This window comes from Perognathus longimembris, chromosome 15 (assembly GCF_023159225.1).
Source record: "Perognathus longimembris pacificus isolate PPM17 chromosome 15, ASM2315922v1, whole genome shotgun sequence".
In the NCBI taxonomy this organism is placed as follows: Eukaryota; Metazoa; Chordata; class Mammalia; order Rodentia; family Heteromyidae; genus Perognathus; species Perognathus longimembris.
Window position 1 is genome coordinate 741,345 of NC_063175.1, and position 22,191 is coordinate 763,535.

General features: G+C 36.0%; 1 protein-coding gene across 2 annotated transcripts in view; it reads left to right on the forward strand.

Moving 5' to 3' along the window:
- Window positions 1–22,191, forward strand: part of Rock1 (Rho associated coiled-coil containing protein kinase 1) — a 123,817-nt gene that overhangs the window by 52,303 nt on the left and 49,323 nt on the right. For both annotated transcript variants that reach the window (XM_048363694.1, XM_048363696.1), the window contains 8 exons: window positions 503–594; window positions 3,148–3,307; window positions 7,269–7,329; window positions 12,562–12,650; window positions 14,344–14,392; window positions 18,045–18,180; window positions 19,715–19,806; window positions 19,908–20,154. In XM_048363694.1, coding sequence (XP_048219651.1) covers window positions 503–594; window positions 3,148–3,307; window positions 7,269–7,329; window positions 12,562–12,650; window positions 14,344–14,392; window positions 18,045–18,180; window positions 19,715–19,806; window positions 19,908–20,154 — 926 coding nt within the window. The remainder of the gene's footprint in view (window positions 1–502; window positions 595–3,147; window positions 3,308–7,268; window positions 7,330–12,561; window positions 12,651–14,343; window positions 14,393–18,044; window positions 18,181–19,714; window positions 19,807–19,907; window positions 20,155–22,191) is intronic.

Genomic DNA, 22,191 nt, shown 5'->3' on the forward strand with positions numbered 1-22,191 from the left:
GTAGTTCAAAGCCTGTCCAGGCAAGAAAATCCATGAGACCCTATCTCCCTTTAACCACTCAAAAAGCCAGAAGTAAAGCTGTGGCTCAAGAAGAAGAGCACTAGCCAAGAGCCATCCCCTTTCCTTCTCTCCCCCCAAAAAAGGAAGGCTCAAGGACAGTATCCAAAGCTTCAGTTGAAGCTCTAGGACAAGCACCAAGAAAAAAAGAAAAAGCATGACTTCACTAAAATAACACTTGCCAAGAAAATGCACTGTGTTTGATAAAGCATGATGATGACTCATCTGAATTTTTATTATCAGTAGTAAAGTCATGAAATATGAAAACACTTTTTTATGTTTTTTTCACTTTCTTTAGTTTGATGTTCTATCTTTGACGTACTACGTATAAAATTATACTCAAAATACATAGATATGTATAAGCTTAGTGGCGTGCTCACCAATAAACCTACGTTAAAATATGACATTAAATGACTGATTACTTTTTCTCCATCTCTCTGTTTAGAGAAGTAAGATTAGGGAGAAATGGTGTAGAAGAAATTAAACGACATCTCTTCTTCAAAAATGATCAGTGGGCTTGGGAAACACTTCGAGACAGTAAGTTATTTTTCTCTAAGATTACTATCTTATCATCTTTGAAAGTATTTTTGGTATATATGTCCAGTGGAATATGCTTTGCTAAATATTTGTGTATAGCTAATGAAAACCACAAGTACACAATCATATATCACAATTATTTTGGTAAAAAAGAGACTATTTGATCATTTTGGGAAAGTTTGTTGAACTTCTATTGTCGTGTTACTCTTTTAAGAAGAGTTACAAGTTACTCTTACTTTTTACTAAAACTTAAAAGATTATTACTATTAAAAAAAAGATATTTTTTCTTTATTTTATTTGATTTTGGAAATTGTCATATGCTTGATTCCATCAAGGTTTTTCAGATTGCAACCGAGAAATAAAAATTTCTAGTGTCTAAGAAGTTATGGTTCAATGAAGAAAGTTAAACTAAAATTATAAGGTAGTTTACAAAAAATCTCTTAACATAGTTGAATCAAAATTACTATGAAATGGCACCAAAAGTGACTTATTAAGTGTGGCAACTCGCAAAACATTGCCATACTTATTTTGCTTGTAACTTGCAGAAAATTTAAGATACTAAAAATGGTAAAAACTTGTCAATCCCATACGTTTTCAATTTAGTCAGAACCAGGAAACAAAAACAAAACCTTCCTTGTCTATATACACATATAATATTGTGGACTTTGTGTAGATTCAGTAAGACTAATGCCCTCTCATAGAATTTTACATTTTCATTGTAAAGATTAGTAATGTGGTCTTCATGAAGAATGTATTTCGAGCCTCTGCTGAGCATAGTGATTCACACCTTCAGTTCTAGCTGTTGCAGAGGTGTGTATCAGTAGGATAGCAGTTAAGAGTCTGCCCAGGGAAAAGATCTCTGAGGTTGTTTTGCTCAGAGCAACCACTCTACTACTTGAGCCACAGCTCCTTTTCCAATTTTTTGATGGTTAATTAGAAATAAGAGTTGCACTTGCACAGACTTTCCTGCCCGGACTGGCTTCAGTCTGTAATCTTCAGATCTCAGCCTCCTGTGCAAATAAGAATACAGACATGAGTCATCAGTAAATCAGAAAATGTGAATCTTCCAACCTTCCCCCCCCCCCAAAAAAAAAATTGTTTGGACTATTTTGAGTCTTTTGTGATTTCATATGAGTTTTAGTATGTGCTTTTCCATTTTTTTATTTTTCTTTTTTAAGACATGGAGCCAGGCACCAGTGGTTTATGTAATCCCAACTAGAAGGCTGAGATCTGAGGATCTCAGTTTGAAGTCAGCCTAGGCAGGAAAGTCGGTATGACTTTTTTATCTACAATTAACTGCCAGAAAGTCAGAAGTAGAGTTGTGGCTCAAGTGGTAGAGTGCTAGCCTTGAGCACCAAAGCTCAGGGACAGCATCAAGGCCTTGAGTTCAAGTCTTAGGACTGGTGCCAAAAAATAATAATAATTAAAAAGACAATATTATTCTATAAATAATAGTTGCCATCTTAATATAACATTTTCTAGTCCATAAATACAAGAAAACTTCCTATTTAAGCCTTCTTTAATTTCAACATTGATTTTTTTTTTTAGTTTGTAGCATATAATCTTATATCTCTTTTTCAGATTTATTCTAGGCATTTAATTCTTTTGAATATGTAGTTTTAGAAAACAATTCCTTTTTAGATTATTCATTATAGAGATACAACTTTTTTCATGAGCGTATAAATTGCAACTTTGTTAAAGTATTACTTGTGATTTTTTTAGTGTAAATTCTCTACGATTTTCTACATAAAATCCCATAAGATTGTGCCATTTTTTAATTGGAGCTTGAACTCGTGGACCTGGGCACTGTGAGCTCCTTTTTGCTCGAGGCTGGCATTCTGTTACTTGAGCCACAGTGCCACTTCTGTCTTTTTCTGATGGTTAGTTGGAGAAGAGTTTCACAGCCTTTCCTGCCCAGGTTGTCTTCCAACTACAATTCTTAGATCTCGGGCTTCTGAGTAGATAGGATTACAGGCATAAGCCACCAATGCCTGGCCAGTTTTTTTGTTTGTTTGTTTTGTACTGCCTTTTTTTTTTAAGAACCAATTACCAGCTTACCCAAAATATTTTTTGATGGTAATTTAGTGAAGCTTATTTATACTACTGTATATTTAAAGTAAAAAACATGTCCTAAATTTTTATTTTAAATATCTCTAATAGCATTTTTAGGCTCCAACAGGAGAGATTAGTAACGCTATTATTTTCATTTTTGCCAGTCCTAGGGCTTGGACTCAGGGCTTGAGCACTGTTACTAACATTCTACCACTTGAGCCACAGCACCATTTCTGGAATTTTTTATATATGTGGTGCTGAGGAATTGAACCCAGGGCTTCATGTATGCAAGACAAGCACTCCACCACTAGGCCATATTCCCAGTCCCGGTAATGCTATTTTTAATAAGGTATATTCTCCTGAGTTGAGACTACTTGAACATCACCACATATGGTTTTATATTATGTAAACTTTGTCTCTGCCATATATATAGTTATTTATGTCAATTTATTTACATATTAAATGTGCATATTAAATGAACCTTTTGTTTTTTGGTTTTAGCTGTAGCACCAGTTGTACCTGATTTAAGTAGTGACATTGATACTAGTAATTTCGATGACTTAGAAGAAGATAAAGGAGATGAAGAAACATTTCCTATTCCTAAAGCTTTTGTTGGCAACCAACTGCCTTTTGTTGGATTTACATATTATAGCAATCGTAGGTAAGTATACTCTAAAAATGCTAATCTTACTATATATTTTAAATGCTGATATTCATATTCTTAGGGATGTCTAAGGATTTTAAAGTAGACTTAATGATAAATATCTTTCATATCATTTTTTTAGTAATGTGTGACTTTTCTCATATCTGATTTCTCTTGCAATCATTGATACTCAGAATGTTCTTTTTTTTTTTTTTTTTTTTTTTTTTGGCCAGTCCTGGGCCTTGGACTCAGGGCCTGAGCACTGTCCCTGGCTTCTTCCCGCTCAAGGCTAGCACTCTGCCACTTGAGCCACAGCGCCGCTTCTGGCCATTTTCTGTATATGTGGTGCTGGGGAATCGTCAGAATGTTCTTCAAAAATGGTTTGCTGATTATTATACTATGTGTCCTCAAGTGACAAGGAATACATCAAAAGACTTAATAATTATTTCAGTCAACATGAAAAAGCTAACAATTCATATTTTGTTTTTGGAACAACATAAAAGCTTTCCTGGGCTGGGGATATAGCCTAGTGGCAAGAGTACCTGCCTCGGATACACGAGGCCCTAGGTTCGATTCCCCAGCACCACATATACAGAAAACGGCCAGAAGCGGCGCTGTGGCTCAAGTGGCAGAGTGGGAAGAAGCCAGGGACAGTGCTCAGGCCCTGAGTCCAAGGCCCAGGACTGGCCAAAAAAAAAAAAGCTTTCCTAGTATTATGATCATTACCTTCGTGTTATTCACATCCCATAATTACAGCTTTTTAAAAATTGATTACTTCCAAACACAATTTACTGAATTCACCACGTCTTAAAACATCTAATACCTATACTGTGACATTGGGCAAATAACTATTAAGTTTTCTGTCCCCATTTTCTCAAAGATAGAGGTGGTGGTGATGGTTATGGTGGTGGTGATAGCAATTCTTTCCAGATAAGGTAGTTGTAAGGAGTTAATGAAACACAGCAAAGCACTTAAAATAATGTTCTGCACACAAAGGTACAATGTCTATAGCCCTCTGATCCTATAAAATAATATCAAAATGAATTCCAGGAAATGGAAATGAGGTTTTTATTTTCTTTTTGTCTTATTTGTTTATCTGTTTGTCACTTGAGCCACAGCTCCACTCTCGGCTTTTTCTGTTTATTCAGTACTGAGGAATTGAACCCAGGGCTTCTTGAGTAGGTAAAATTACAGGCTTGAACCTCTATATCCAGGGCCATTATTCTTTTTAATTATTTAAAAAAATGTGTTTTTCACCAAATTATGTTTCATTTGGCTGGTTTTAGATATTTTATCTACTTGGATCAATTTAAATTTGAGATATTATACAGCTAATCTTACTTTAAAGTGAATAGCCTTATTTTATTTAAAGCAATTTTATGAGGGGAAAAAAAAAAGGTCAAGTTTAAAAGAAGCCAGTTTACGGGCTGGGAATGTGGCTTAGTGGTAGAGTGCTCGCCTCGTATACATGAAGCCCTGGGTTCGATTGCTCAGTACCACATACACAGAAAAAGCCAGAAGTGGAGCTGTGACTCAAGTGGTAGGGTACTAGCCTTGAACAAAAGAAGCTCATGGACAGTGCCCAGGCCCTGAGTTTAAGTCTCAGGACTGGCCCACCAAAAAAAGCCAACCTGTTTAATCTTGCTATATGAAACCTCTCCAGTATTATATTCTGTAAAACATTATTAAATACTTTTCATTGCATCAGCTACCACATAGATAACAGTTGGGCTTTGCCTATAGAAAATGCAAATATTTTAATCCTTTTCATTCCTTAACACTGCACATATATAATAATGTAGCTATTATTTATTGACACACTATTATATGAGTAGGTGAAAATGTGCTTGCTTTTCAAAAGAACTAACAAAATGTTGATTAAATTTTAACTGTAATAATGAGTATAATTTTGAATCTACTGGGGTTTTTTGCTCTATTTTGTTTCGTGTCCTGGGGCTTGAACTCAGGGCCTGGGAACTGTCCCTGAACTTTTATGCTCTAGGCTGGTGCTCTACCACTTGAGTCACAGCTCCATTTCTGACCTTTTGGTGATTAATTGGAAATAAGAATCTCACATTTTTCTGCCTGGCTGGCTTCAAACTACAATCCTCAGATTTCAGCCTCTTGAACAGCCAGGATTACAGGCATGACCAACTGGTGCCCAGCTTGAATAATACTGTTTAGAAATAGAACATTTGGTCAGTTTATATCTCTGAAATCTATAAACATTTAGTTGTCAGGAACAGATATATCTTTCTTGCTGAAGTTTACCTGAATTAAACATAATTATCAAATAGCCTTAATTTTTGTTGTTGGTGGTGCTGGTGGTGGCCATGGGACTTGAACTCAGGGCCTGGGCACTTCCCCTGAGTTTTTTCATGCAGGACTATAATAGCTCTACCACTTTGAGCCACAGTGCTATTCCTGCTGTTTCCTGGCGGTTAATTGGAGATCAATCTCACTGGCTTTCCTTCCTGGGCTACCTTTGAACTCTAATCCTTAGATATTAGCCTCTTGAGTAGCTAGGATCATAGGCATGAGCCACAAGTGCTACATTTCTTATAGACTGGCTTCTTTCATAAAATTTTACCCAACTGACCCAATTGTTTGTAAAAGAAGCAGTATACTATGCAAAAGGACTGATAATAAGACAAAGTCTAAGGATTGTGGATGTATGTAGTAGGGGTCTTGTAGTTCCCATGCTGCATTCAGAGAGCCTTATATTACTAATATTGCAAAAGGCTAAACATGAAATTCAGAACCAGCATTTTAAATTTAGAAGATATCTTAGATATCAGATAGTCTTATTAGTTCACAATCCACTGGCATTGCTGCATCCTTTATTTACAAGCAGAATCTCATACTGAATTTCTGGGACAGTGAATATCAAAACTAAATTGTCCTATATCTAGAACCTATTTGTTACAAAAACCTGTTTCATAGCTCTTACTGTTGTAGTTATTTGAATCTCAAGTTGATATAATGTTTCAAGGGAAGCATAAGAAATAACAGATTTCTAGCTGTTTCTTCTAGAGCACTATTATATATATCTAATGATACTTACACTTCATTATTCTTTATTATTCATTATTAGTTAACTGAGCCTAAAGCCATTGGTGTTACTTTAACTATTTGGTCTCTTTTGGGGAGAGCTCTGCTGGTTAATCAAGATGCTGATTATAGTCAGATGATAATAGTAGAAGTATTAGTAGTAATTCCGTACAGATGAAAGCAAAATCAGTAGCATCTTACTTTGACAAAACATTTGAATCCTGAGAAAAATTTTAACACACAGTCTACTTAGAGCTACTGATAATTTCATAAAATGCCCAGAGAAAAGCTTTAGACCTACTAATGAATTTATGTGAGCTTATTTATGAGTTTATTTTATATTTATTATCTTAATTAAATCATTTATTATTTACACTTATTTATATGAATTGTGTTTATATATAATTCTTACCTTTACACTGAAATGAAAGAAATATGCAGGTTTTACATTATCCCAAATTACCAAGACATCACCAAACTTTAGTACTGTTCCAAATTACTCAGGCACAAACTCTTCATCTATTTTGCTAAAAGGTAGTTGGATGCAAAGATGGTAGTTTTATACATGTCTAATAGAGGTCAGTAATTTACTATTGTCATTAACTTCTGAAAACATACTTAGTTGTTGTGTGGCATAACTTGCTCTCATAGTCAAAAAACCAGTTAGAGCTAAATTGAGGTTATATTTTAAAAATTTATCCTACATTGTATAAATATTGCTATGTTTTTCTTTGTGAATGTCAGTCATATGATTGATTAGAATGTGCTTCAGAACTAACTGGGGTTTATGTTGTATTATGTTTATAAAATAAAAACTTGTACTTAATTTAAAAACATGAGTATAATACTGAACATAAAGCAGACATATAGTGTTTATTATTAGGCATTAAAAAGGTTTTATTTTCTTTTTAAACTTCTCCACCCTCAGATACTTATCTCCAACAAATCCTAATGATAACAGAACTAGCTCCAATGCAGATAAAAGCTTGGTAAGTATTATCTTACTATTGTATTTCAATTTGCAAGTCATGTATTTGTATTAATGCTGTTCAGTGATCTGATATTATGAACATGCAGTTAGTGAACTTAGATTTTTATGGCACTATGTCGCTGAGAAAAATGGGCTAAACTGAAGTGAATGAATCATCTGTTCACTGTTAATGTCATCCTTTTGTTTTAAATTACCATCCCAATGAGCTGCTTGGGAAGTTATGTTACTAACAATTACTTACAAATCATTAAAATGAAAGCAATTTTTACTGTAAAAAACTGTAGTACCCCAGCTCTCTTTTTTTTTTTTTTTTTTTTTTTTTTTTGGCTAGTCCTGGGCCTTGGACTCAGGGCCTGAGCACTGTCCCTGGCTTCTTCCCGCTCAAGGCTAGCACTCTGCCACTTGAGCCACAGCGCCGCTTCTGGCCATTTTCTGTATATGTGGTGCTGGGGAATCGAACCTAGGGCCTCGTGTATCCGAGGCAGGCACTCTTGCCACTAGACTATATCCCCAGCCCCCCCAGCTCTCTTGTATTGTCTGGAGAATCAAAGGTACATTTGATCTTCAACAATACTCAGGGGACCAGTTGGATAAGAAATGTTATTGCCTTACATATGAAACTATAACCCCTCTGTAGTTCACTTTGATACTAAAGAAGGTAAAGAAAAAAAAATACTCAGCAGCTGGGAATACGGCCTAGTGGTAATTTTGTTTGCCTTTCACACATGAAGCCCTGGATTCGATTCTTTTTTTTTTTTCTTTTTTCTTTTTTTAGCATTTGGTAAAATTTTATTTTATGTGAACTTTTGAAGGTTGTACCATGGGGTTACAATTTTAAATGGCCATCAGTCATTCCTTCCACCATTCTTTCTCATCCTGTCTGTTCTCTTTCAATGTTTACACCAAGGATCTTTTTTTTTTTTTTTAATTGTCAAAGTGATGTATACAGAGGTTACAGTTTCATACATTAGGCATTGGGTACATTCCTTGTACTGTTTATTACCTCCTCCCTCATTCCCCCCCTTTCCCTCTCCCGCCATGAGTTGTTCAGTTGGTTTACACCAAACAGTTTTGCAAGTATTGCTTTTGTAGTCGTTTGTCTTTTTATCCTGTGTCTCTCGATTTTGGTATTCCCTTTCACTTTCCTAATTCTAATACCAGTATATACAGTTTCCAGTGTACTCAGATAAGATACAGTGATAGTGCAGGTACAACCACAGGAAGGGGATACAAGAGGATCATCAACAATAGAAGCTATGGTTTCACATGGCATGTTGAAAGTGATTACAACAGTGATATATCACTCAATTCCATAACATGGAGTTCATTTCACTTAGCATTATCTTATGCATTCATAGGGGCATAGCTATTAGGATCTTACCGGCCATACAATGGACAAAGATCTCAAATCTAAAATATATGCAGAACTAAAAAAATTAAATTCCTCCAAAACAAAACTGCAAAGAACCAACAGCCCCTCAACAAGTGGGCTAATAACTTAAAAAGAGACTTCTCTGATGAGGAAATGAGAATGGCCAAGAGACATGAAAAAGTGCTCTACATCACTGGCCATAAAAGAAATGCAAATCAAAACAACATTGAGATTCCATCTCACCCCAGTAAGAATGTCCTATATCAAGAAAACTAACAATAATAAATGTTGGAGGGGATGTGGCCAAAAGGGAATCCTACCTCATTGTTGGTGGGAATGTAAACTGGTTCAGCCACTCTGGCAAGCAGTATGGAGATTCCTCAGAAGGCTAAACATAGAGCTCCCCTATGACCCAGCAGCCCCACTTTTGGGCATCTACCCAAAAGACCACAAACAAGAACACACTAGAGCCACCAGGACAACAATGTTCATTGCAGCACTAAGTGAAATGAGCCAGACCCAAAGAAACATGGACTCTATGGTCTCTCCCTCATAGGGAATAATTAGCACAGGTTTAGGCTAGTCACAGCAGAGGATCACAAGAGCTTGGGTTCGATTCTTCAACACCACATATACAGAAAAATCCAGAAGTGGCACTGTGGCTCAAGTGGTAGAGTGCTAGCCTTGAGCAAAAGAAACCAGGGACAGTGCTCAGACCCTGATTTCAAGCTCCAGGACTGGGAAAAAAAAGGGGTGGGGGCTGGGGATATGGCCTAGTGGCAAGAGTGCTTGCCTCGTATCCATGAAGTCCTGGGTTCGATTCCCCAGCACCACATATATAGAAAATGGCCGGAAGTGGCACTGTGGCTCAAGTGGCAGAGTGCTAGCCTTGAGCAAAAGGAAGCCAGGGACAGTGCTCAGGCCCTGAATCCAAGGCCCTGGACTGACCAAAAATAAAAAAAAGATACTCAGGATTGGTGCTTGCTTTGGGGGCACTTTTATCCAGTGGTGGGTGCTGTACATTTTGGTAAATTAGAAGAATGAAAAAGATAAATAGGATAATAGGATCAATAGAAATAATTTTAGATTTTAATGCATTTCTCTGGGTAATCTACAAATAGAACAAATGAGGGGCTGGGAATATGGCCTAGTGGCAAGAGTGCTTGCCTGGCACACATGAAGCCCTCCCCAGCACCACATATATAGAAAACGGCCAGAAGTGGTGCTGTGACTGAAGTGGCAGAGTGCTACCCTTGAGCAAAAAGAAGCCAGGGACAGTGCTCAGGCCCTGAGTTCAAGCCCCAGGACTGTCAAAAACCAAAACAAAACAGAATACAGGGGACAATTCTAATACTAAACTAAATACAAAAATCAACTAATTTAATGTAATTCTTGATAGTCTTAGCTACTAAACAACTTAGCAGTTGCAAAGTATAATAAGCAAATTTTTCTTTGCTTCATTTGATACACTTTGATTTCCTTCTTTTTCTTTTCTTTCTTAATTTTTTTTTCATCGGTTGTAGGGCTTAAACTCAGGGCCTGGGTGCTGTCTTTAGTGCTCTAGTAGAGCCACTTCCGGGTTTTTGAGTGGTTAATTGGAGATAAAAGTCTCATGGGGATTTTTCTGCCTGGACCAGCTTCAAACCATGATCCTCCTGAGTAGCTAGGATTTCAGGCGTCAGACACCAGCATTCGGCTTATTTTTCTTTCTTTAAAACACTTCACTACCTTTTGTTTAGAACGTCAAGCTTTTATCACTCTTACGTGTTCTGTTATTTTTTCAAATTTTTTCCCCCTTCCAGTCTCTGAGTTTTATTTTTAGCTCTCCTTGCAGGACGCTGTTGCTTTGCTCACTTAATTATAAAATATTTCCCAAAGTTGTGGTCTTTTCTGTGTGTGTGCTCATGTCTGTAGGTAATCTCAAGTTTTCTTGTTTGTGATCCACACCTAAATCTCTCTCTTCCTGGAAACTTCCCAAGCACCTCAAACCGGGCCAAAGCCAAACTCAATTTTCCTCTCCCCATACTGTCCCTCATATGATTTGTGTTACTTGCCTTTCGTAATGATACTATATCATTTTTTAAAAATCAGTTTCTAGATCATAAATTCTAACTTCTAATTGACAAATTTATTCATTTTTTCCACTTACTCCTGTAGTCTCTGCTTTTTTTCCCTACTAACTTGTTGCTTTTCCTAGAATTGCACTTTTAATATATTAGTGTATTGTTGAATATTACTTGAATACTGTTTCTGGGATGTCGGTATTATGTCATAATTTGCCTATAGGTTAACATCTTCCAACTTTTGCACTTAAGGGACATGGTACCACTTAAGTTTTCAAATTTTATGTGTGTTACTTCTACTGTGTGTGTTTGTGTGCTCTTCTACTGTGTGTGTTTGTGTGTGCTCTTGTGTATGCACACTGGCTCTAGGGCCTATGCGCTGTCCATGAGCTTTTGTTCTCAAGGTTAGCCTAGCAGTCTACCACTTGAGCCACAGCTTCACTTTGGGTCTTTTTTTGTTTTGGTAGTTAGAGATAAGATTCATGGCCTTTCCTGCCTAGGCTTGCTTTGAACCATGATCCTTAGATCCCAGCCTTCCTGAGTTGCTAGGTATATGGGCATGAGCCACTGGTGTCTGGGTCTTCTATTATATTTATTATATTATATTTGTTTTGTTTTCTGCCAGCCCTGGGGCTTGGACTAAGGGCCTGAGCACTGTTCCTGGCTTCTTTTTGCTCAAGGCTAGCGCTCTACCACTTGAGCCACAATGCCACTCTTGGCCTTTTTGTATATATGTGGTTCTGAGGAATCAAACCCAGGGCTTCATGTATATGAGGCAAGCATTCTTGCCACTAGGCCATATTCCCAGTCCTCTTTGATTATATTTTATATTCTGCCTTATTTGATTTTTTTTCCATTTCCCTAGAATATCTTTCTTTTTTTCTGTCTTCTTTGTACATTTTGGCCAAAAAAAAAAAACCTTCTGGGCTTAGTGGCAAGAGTTGCTTGCCTTGTATACATGAAGCCCTAGGTTCGATTCCCCAGCACCACGTATACAGAAAACGGCCAGAAGTAGCACTGTGGCTCAAGTGGCAGAATGCTAGCCTTGAGCAAAAAGAAGCCAGGGACAGTGCTCAGGCCCTGCGTCCAAGGCCCAGGACTGGCAAAAAAAAAAACAACAAAAAAACAAAAAACAAACTTCTTGTCTCCTTCATTTCTCTTAGGCCTTAAAGCACCACATATTCCTGGCAGAATTAGAAGTGATCTTATCTCTCTTCAGAACATACTACATATAATTTTATTATCATTTGCCGCATTGTAATATTGGCTGTGTAATTCTTTGGATCATTGTAGGTTCTTAACTGATACAGATAAGCATTCAGGAGACTGAGATCTGATCATTGTAATTTGGAGCCAGCCCAGAGAGACTGTTATTCAAATTAGTAGCAAAAAGCTGGAAGTGGGTGGCATAGCTCAAGTGGTAAAATGACAGCCATGAATGAAAAATCTGAAATCCTGAATTCAGTCGCCAGTGGTACACATACTTATATGTAAAAATTGTACATTTTAGAGTATCATGTAGTATTTTAGTATTTTGTGTAATATTTAAATATCCTTTTATCTACTTATGCCATATTATTTATCAGGAATTTCATGAAAACAAGGAGCAGAACTTCCGAATTTTTGTATTACTGATGCTTAACATTGTATCTGATATATTAGTAAATGTTGAAAAATATTTAAGTTCTTAACAAAGATTAAATATTGTCTAAATATAAATAAAATCGTAGCAAAAACTCGTTTTTTTTAAAGTTCTCTATAAACATTAGAATGAGTTTTCTTTTTTCAATCAAAGCAAGAAAGTTTGCAAAAAACAATCTACAAGCTTGAAGAACAGCTACATAATGAAATTCAATTAAAAGATGAAATGGAGCAGAAGTGCAGGTAAAAATACTGTTTTTCAAATTTGAAATTGTATGTACCAAGTACTATTTTGAAGCTTTTACTTTAACCACTAGAAACTAGATGGAAGTAAGATGAGTTTCCACTGCAAAAAAAAGAAAATGAAGAGTGTTTATGGAAGAATTGAAAAGTAATGTTTTAGGGCTAAGGTTGTAGCTTAGTGATAAAAGACTTGCCTGACATGCACAAAACCCAAGATTTGACTCCAGGTTCCACAAAAGAAATGAAGGGAAAGAGGAATATTTATTTACGTTGGCATTTGTTATAGGTGTATTTTTCTTAGGCTGGCAGTTCGAAGCTAGCCTTAACAGACAAATACAAGAGACTTATCTCCAGTTAACCATCAAAAAGCTGAAATAGAGGTATGGCTAGAGCAATAGAGCAAAAGCCATGAGCAAAAAATATCCAAGCTATAGTGAAAGGCTCTGAGATTAAGTCACAGTACCAGTGTACATGAGCAAAAAGTAAAAAACAAGCTATAGTAAGAGGCTCTGAGTTAAAGCCCCAGTACCAGTGCACATGCACCCACACATATACATAACACAAAGAACTGGTTAATTTGCAGAACTTTGAATTTATTCAGCTAAATGGGAAAAGGGAGGAAGAAGTAAGGATGATTCATTCCTAGGTGATCTCAATTATGTGGGGCATGAGATTGCTGTGAGAGGTAGGAGTGTGAAGCAGAGGGAATAGGTTATATTTAAACATGCTGAATGAAGTATTTAATGAGACAGATACTTCATTTATAGATTTGAAGGTCAGAATTATTTGAGCCAAAGAAAACAAATTGTAATAGATCTTATATACTTTCAATTAATCTCAGAATTCTGTTCACATTGCCAAATAATCATTTGTCTTAGTTATTTGTATATACCAACTTTCCGTTAGTTAACCTTGTATTACAAGTTAAATGCTAAATATTTGTATATTAGAAAATATTACATGAGGAGGGGCTGGGGATATGGCCTAGTGGCAAGAGTGCTTGCCTCGTATACATGAGGCCCTGGGTTCGATTCCCCAGCACCACATATACAGAAAATGGCCGGAAGGGGCGCTGTGGCTCAAGTGGCAGAGTGCTAGCCTTGAGCAAGAAGAAGCCAGGGACAGTGCTCAGGCCCTGAGTCCAAGCCCCAGGACTGGCCAAAAAAAAAAAAATATATTACATGAGGAAATTTGGCTATTATTTATCTGGGGTCCTTAAACTTGAGTCAGAAAAAGTAAACTATTTTCCCTAATTAACTGAAATCCATCATTTCCTCAATTCTGAATTCAGTCAACATTACACAGCAATAAGCTGTAAGGATTTTTTAAATTACCAGTAGAAGTCATAGAAATTTTCATATAGTTTTTACATTTCTCTACATAGTATTTATATTCATCACTACTTGGAAATTTCTGGCACTAGACCATGTTATTTAACATACTAATGAAGTACATGTATTACTGAATTAAGCATTTTTAAGCTTATAACTATATTTTAGTATAACTGGTTTCTTTTAATCTTTGTGTATTTTTTATGCTTTTAAAAATGTAACTTTAGAAGAAAGGTTATAACCTTCCATGGACTGAGTCCATGGCAAAAATTTCTAAGAAACCTACTTTAGTAAGGAGTGTAGCTGTTTAACCCTGAGTAATTTTTTTAAAGTATTTATTTGTATTGCTTTTGTTTTTGCAGAACTTCAAACATAAAACTAGACAAGATAATGAAAGAATTGGATGAAGAGGTACTTCTTTGTTTTCTAAGTAGAAACTTTCACTTTTAGATGTTTCTCCCTTTCATATATTTTTTACTTCCTGAGAAAATTGCATTTGGATTCTATTATTGAAATGTTAGAATCAGAGAATTAAGATGAAAATCTCACCCTTCAAACTTCAGGTTCAGATACTTTTATACTTTTCTGATCTTATTCTATGACTGCAATGAAATTTTAATATACGAAAATTTCACTTCATTATAGTTGAAAACCTGGAGAAATTAATCAAATTTTATCTTGCCTGGGCGGGGTAGCTCATTATTGTTAAGCTGAGCTACTTAGGAGGCAGAGATATGGGGAATTATGGCTCCAAACCAAGCCAGACAAAAAGTTAACAAGTTCTCTTCTGAACTAGATTGGGTGTGGTGTTATAAGCCTGTCATTCCATCTAAGCAGGAAGCATAAATAGAATTACAGTCCAGGCAAACCTAGGAAAAATTTGAAACCCTATTGGAAAAATAAAGTCAAAGGGCTGCCAATATGGTTCAAGTAATTGAGCACCTCCCTAGCAAACACAAAGCCCTAAAGTCAAAGCCCACTATTGAAAAAAAGAGAATCAGCAACCATGTCAGAGAAAATCATTGGGAGAGGGTGAAATCTAATTTAAAGGATTGATACTGATATGATCTCATTATTAATCATGTCATCAAATAGGAACTCTATTGAGTTTGAAGTATCCATCTTTTCCGTCACTATAAATTTTTTTATTATTAAACATAATATCAGATTAGTCAGACATTGGTGTCATATATCTAATATATTTCATTCTTCTAAGTCATCTTGTAAATTTCTTTCTGTTGTGTAGGTGAAAGTTTCCTCAAAAAGAAGTATACTCTATAGTCTTTTTCTAATGTATTACTTGTCCTTATCCTTGTCCTTAACTAGATTTAGTTTCAGGTAGTTTTCATGTTGTCTGAATATTTTCTTCAGTCTGTTAGTGCTTTATTTTCTTTCATTTATGTAAAATTGAATTGGTCAGTAGGCGCTTAATCTTAGCATTTTAAATTTTACTATTAAGTCTTTAATACTTTAATTTGAAAGAGCTGAGTGAAGTAAGGATAAATACATACTTTCCTTTTGATTTTTTTTTATATTGTATTTAGCACACAACAGCAGAAAGCTTAATGCTCTTTGTTACAGTTCTCTGTATGGATAGAGGAAATATTTCAGACAACTATAAATAGGGTATTGAAACAAAAACTGCGGGCATAACACAATAATAATCACATTAAATGAAAATACCAGTTGAGTGATAGTAGATAATATCTGTAAACTCAGGAGGCTGAGACCTGAAAGATTGAAGTTTATCGAGACAGAAAGTCTGTGATACTGCGATACTCCATTTCTAATTAACTCAGGGCCAGCCCTGAGTGAGAGTGTAAGACCCTAAGTTCCATCCCAGGAACAGGCACAAAAAGTAAAAGAAAGAAATACTGTTAGTAGAAGTTGTAACAGTGCATTACCATGGGCCGAGACATGTTTACATGACTACAGGACCAGTCCACCAAAAAGACACAGCAGTCCTGAGCAAAAAAGCTACAAAAGATATGAAACAAAAGCTGAAAAGAGAAAGATACATCTGCAGATTGTTGCAGACTATAACACTTATCTAGAACAATTAAAATTTTCTGACCAAAATGATATTAAACCAACTGGAAAACAGAACACATAGAAACCAAAAAACACAATTGTAAATAATGCATAGGTCAAAGGAGCAGTCTCAGAAGTGAAACTAGAATGTTAACTGTATTCTTAAAGCTGTTATTACAAAAATTGTTAGATGATCATTTAAAAAAATGCTTGCACAAGGAGGAGAAAATACATCAAAATTACTTAGACACAGATAACGTAGTGCTGAAAGGAAAACTTGTAGCATTAAGTGGAGAGGAAGCTTAGCATGGTGGCTAATGCCTGTAACCCTAGTTCCTGAGAAGCTTAGGGAGAGAGATCAAGAGTTCAAAACCAGTCTTGACAGTTCAGAGTCAGCCTGAGCTATATAAATAAGACCCTGTCTCAGAAAACTAAAAGGAGTGGAAATGTGCAATCAAATCCCCTATTCTAGCGAACCAGCAAGAGAAGAAATAAGCAGAAAACAAATAGAAGGAAGGAAATGTTAGGGTAACAGCAGGGATCCATGGAATTGAGAATAGCATTAAAAAAAAAAAAAAACACTTGTTGGGAAGATTTAAAACAACTAAAAAACCTCTAGCAAGACTGGTCTTGTTACAGATTTTAAGAATAACAGAGGACCTAAAGGGAATATTGTAAATAATTTTAAATAAAATTGTGGGGGAGAATTGAAATGGATCAATTCCTTGAAAGAATTCTTACAGTGTAAAAGAATTTCAGTATCCCTACATACAGCTATTAAGTCCATTCATAACTGTAAACTGGAAAAAAAACGTGTAACCTACATTGCCAAATAATTTCACTAAAAAATTTTGCTAGGTTTTAAGAAAACATAACACCAAGTGTACATAATTTCAAATAATTTGAAAACACTTCTCATTTTGTAAGGCTAATAATAGCCTTACACCAAAGTTCCAGACTGAACTACAAAGAAAACTATAGACCAATATCCCTTAAGAATACAAATACCAAAATTCTATTCTTTTGGTTTTTGTTTGTTTTGTTTTGTTTTTGTTGCCAGTCCTGGGGCATGGACTCAGGGCCTGAGCATTGTCCCTGGCTTCTTTTTGCTCAAGGCTAGCACTGTACCTCTTGATCCACAGCTCCACTTCCGGCTTTTTTCTATTTATGCGGTGCTGAAGAATTAAACCCAGGTCTTCATGTATACGATGCAAGCACTTCACCACTAGGCCATATTCCCAGCCCTGTTTTGGTTTTTGTTTTGTGCCAACCCTGGGGCTTGAACTCAGGGCCTGACCTTTTTAGCTTTTTGTGTGCTCTCCCCATGATTGTGCTCAAGGCTAGTGCTCTGCCCCTTTAGCCACATTTCTCCTTCTGGCTTTTGGGTGGTTAATTGGAGATGAGTCTCACAGAGTTTACTCTGATTTAGAACTGGGATTTTTTTTCTGTTAACAGTTGATGCTCTGCCACTTCAGCTATACTTCAGTCCAACTCTTTTTCTAGCCACTTAGAGATAAACTCTTGTAGGCTTGTTCTGCCTAGACTGGCTTCCAACCTCCATTTTGGGTAGCTAAGTTTACAGATATAAGCCACCAGCACCCTGTCTAAGTTGCTATTAGGATAGGATGTACTCACTTAAAAAAAAAACAGAGAGTCAGTTTGTTAGTAAGAACTCTTCCAGAGATTAAAAACAAACCCCACAAAACAGAATACAGCGCCAGAAGTACCGCACAGTGGCATAGCACATGCTTAATAATGAACAAGTCTCAATGTTCGATCCCCAGTCCCAAATAACTGGTTTGGTTTTGAAACCAAAAAGTTATCTTCAATTTTCATTTGTATTTGGCTTTTTTTGTTTTTTGCTTTTTTGGTGCCACTACTGGAGCTTGAAATCAGAGTCCTGTGCTTTTGGCACTGTACTACCAGAGCTTATGCCTCCAGCCCTCATCTGTATTTGTTTTTCAGAGCAAAGTACTCTTTAAATAGCTGAATAGTATTAACTGCAATGATAGTTTTGTTATTATAATTTAAGGGGAATCAGAGAAGAAATTTAGAGTCTACAGTGTCTCAAATTGAGAAGGAGAAAATGTTGTTACAACATAAAATTAATGAATACCAAAGAAAAGCTGAACAGGAAAATGAGAAGAGAAGAAATATAGAAAATGAAGGTAAGTTGTTATGTCATTTGAAAAACACTAAAATATATAGATGAGTAAGTAGATAATTCCAGCTTTTGGAATTTTTATAAAACATGATTTTCTAGATCTCTTATATAAGATTGACTGAAATTTAGTGCCCATCATAGATTTATGAAGCCATAAACCTAATATACTTCATGAGTCCCAAAAGAGCACTATTTAAATAAATAGCGTTCTAACATCAGTATTAAGTCATATTTAGCTACAATTATAGTTGTTACCATTTTGTGCAACTGTAGTATCCTGGGAAGCTTTAAAAAATGTTGATGCCTAATTCACAGACTAGTGTCCTGGGCATTTTTATACTTTGATTTTGCTCTGCCTTATTTTCTCTAAATAATCGTAAACATCCAATATGATAAGTATACAGATTATTTATATGCTTAAAATGGTGAAAAGTGTAAAAAAATGGAATTGATGACATGATACAATTTGGTATATTACATTATAGAATACTGCACCTTATAAAAGAAAAAAGCATTTAGGTTTATAATGAGAGTGCTTACTTAAATATAATGTATATTTATATGAGTATGTATGTGAAAACCTGTATTTATAAATTTGATTCCGTATTAGATTATTGATACGTAGACTATCAGGAAAGATTTACAAAAAGTAGTAATAGTTGTTCATTGAGGGAAAAGTCTGTTAAAAGAGACAATGTAGGAGGAGGAAGTTTTATTCTATCTTTGGTGCCTTTTAAATTTTTTTTTTACCAGTTTTAAAATACTAAACTAGTCAAGTAACTGTATTACTTAGAAAAAAGTAAAAGGAAATAGAAATGTTACTCCCGTGGTAGAGTGCCCATTCTGAGTGAAAAAGACTACAGCAAGAGTACTAGACCCTGGGATAAAAACCCCAGTACTGGCACAGAAACAAATAACAAAACTAGCTTCATAGCTGAACCTCTCAGAAGGCTGAGACAAGAGGATTATTTTAATTCAAGAGTTGGCTATGAGCCAGAGCAACATAAAGAGGACTCACCTCAAAAAATTTTTTAAAAAGAGAAACTTATAGTATTATACCAGTAGATGTGTCTTACTAAGACAATAAAAGAACTTGAAACATAACACAAACATTTGTTTTGCACTGTAAATTATAATATTTGCTCTACTTTTTGATAAATTTAAAAAGTACTTCTAAGCCAGTCACTGGTGACTCACACCTGTAATCCTAGCTACTCAGGAGGCTGAGGTTTGAGAATTGCAATTCAAAGCCAGCCCAGGCAGATAGTCCATGAGATTCTTATTTCCAGTTAACCACCAGATAACCGGAACTGGAAGTGGCACTGTGGCTCTAATTGGTAGAGTGCTAGCCTTGAGTAAAAAAGCTCAGAGTCAGCACCCAGGCCCTGGGACCAACAACAACAACAATAAAAGTACTTCTAAAGATGGAATTTGGAATTGGTGTAGAGTTGACTAAAAGTAAATGCCATTTTTAAAAAGGAATTTCTAGGTTTCTTCTGAAAAATTTTGTTACCTCTACATACTTTTTCATTTTCTAGTTTCTACATTAAAAGATCAGTTGGAAGACTTAAAGAAAGTAAGTCAAAATTCACAGCTTGCTAATGAGAAGCTGACACAATTGCAAAAACAGGTAAGTTTCTCAATTGAGCTTTCTTTTTTAAAGTTAGAATTAATAAAATAAGTATGATTGTATTTGAATCACAATTTTGTTTTCTTGTTCTTTTTTAATAGCTAGAAGAAGCCAATGACTTACTTAGAACAGAATCAGACACAGCTGTAAGACTAAGGAAGAGTCATACGGAGATGAGCAAATCAATTAGTCAGCTGGAATCCCTGAACAGAGAATTGCAAGAAAGAAATCGAATTTTAGAGAATTCCAAGTCACAAACAGACAAGGATTACTACCAAATGCAAGCTGTATTGGAAGCTGAACGAAGAGACAGAGGTCATGATTCTGAGATGATTGGAGACCTTCAAGGTAATAGTTATTTTTGTTGTGGTAAAATACAGATACCTTCCTCCTCCCCCCAGTACAAGGTTTAACTCAAAGTTTTGAGCTTACTTGACTAGCACTCTACCACTTTTTGCCTCTTTGTTTAGAAATGGAGTTTCATGGACTTCTGCTTTGACTGGCTTTGAATTCTGTGTGGCTCTCCAAATCACACCAGAACCATGTATAAGTCTACAGTTCATTTGTATTAAATACATTCACATGTATGTTGCATGTTGTTTTTGTTTGTTTGTTTTGTTTTATTTGCCAGTCCTGGAGCTTGGACTCAAGGCCTGAGCACTGTTCCTGGCTTCTTTTTTTTTTGCCAGTCCTGGGCCTTGGACTCAGGGCCTGAGCACTGTCCCTGGCTTCTTCCCACTCAAGACTAGCACTCTACCACTTGAGCCACAGCGCCCCTTCTGGCCGTTTTCCATATATGTGGTGCTGGGGAATCAAACCGAAAGCTTCATGTGTAGGAGGCAAGCGCTCTTGCCACTAGGCCATATTCCCAGCCCTTTTTTTTTTTTTTTTTTGCTTATGGTAGCACTCTACCTCTTGAGTCATAGCACCACTTCCAAAATTTTCTGTTTATGTGGTGCTGAGGAATAGAACCCAGGGCTTCGTACATGTTAGGCAAGCACTCTACCACTAAGCCATATTCCCAGCCCTGTTGAATGTTGTTATTCAGCCATAAGCACTATCCATTTTCAGAACTTTTGTCATCTGTACCTATTAAATAATAACTTCATTTTTCCTTTCTGAAGAGTAAACACCATTCTACTTCAAAGCCTATGAATTCACTATAGTGGTATTGTGCAAATATTTTTCTTTTTTCTTTTTAGCATTTTGTGCATATATGTGTGCATGCACATGCATGTGTGCACATATATATGTGGTGTTGCAGATAGAATCCAGGACCTTAACAAGCTACTCAAATGGATTATCACTGAGCTACATTCCAGCCATCTTTCTTTTTTGTTTTTTAGTTTTTAACATAAAATGTGCAAACTAAACAATATAATATTAAGTATCATATTGACCTCTTAAAGAAAACTACCTTGATAAAAATAGAAATAGTTAACATGCTTTCTCTTTCAGAATAGTAGCTACCATTGTAATTCCTGCACTCTTTCCCAGGTACCCCTGTGAGGCAGGTAATGTCAGTATTTCCCAATTTTTACAGCCATGTTAACTGAAATTATGCCTAATTTATAACAGTGTTACTCAAAGTGAGAATAATCTAGGCAAAGAGGATTATTTAAATCCTGGGAATGCCTTGTGCATTCTTGGTATAAATAGAAACTCTGTTGTAGAAATAAAACTAAAGATGCCAGATCAACAGTCTTTGTGAATCTAAAATACAAATATTGAGTATAACTAATATTGAGCAAAAGAATAAAATGGTAGATAGGATTGTTTGTTCTCAAAAGATGCCTGATTTTACCTATTTTTCTATTTTCTGTTTTTATTAGTGGTGGCATCCATACTACTCAAAATAGATTCATGTGGAAGTTGCCAGCAGACATTTTAGTGAAAAATTGGCAGGGGTGAATAGGGAGTCTGGTTTAACTTTAGTTACAGATTGGAACATACTTTGGGTCTCATGGGGCTTGATGATCAGCCATATTTCTGTGAAGAGAGGTCAGGGGTTAGTATTTGTAACTATGGAGACAGATATTAGGCTGCTCCATTGCTTCATAGCTAAGGAGTGTTGTACAGTCTTCTTAGGCAACAGACTTAACTTTTGGGGGGAGGGGAGAGCTTCATACTTCCTTAAGTCAAAATTTTCTAGGCCTTTTTGTACAGGGTAGGAGTCATTTGAAAGTCTCATTGCTCTTTTTTTGTTTATTTGTTTTGTTTTTGTTGCCAGTCCTGGGGCATGGACTCAGGGCCTGAGCATTGTCCCTGGCTTCTTTTTGCTCAAGGCTAGCCTAACTCTACCTCTTGAGCCACAGCACCACTTGTGGCTTTTTTCTATATATGTGGTGCTGAGGAATCGAACCCAGGGCTTCATGTATACGAGGC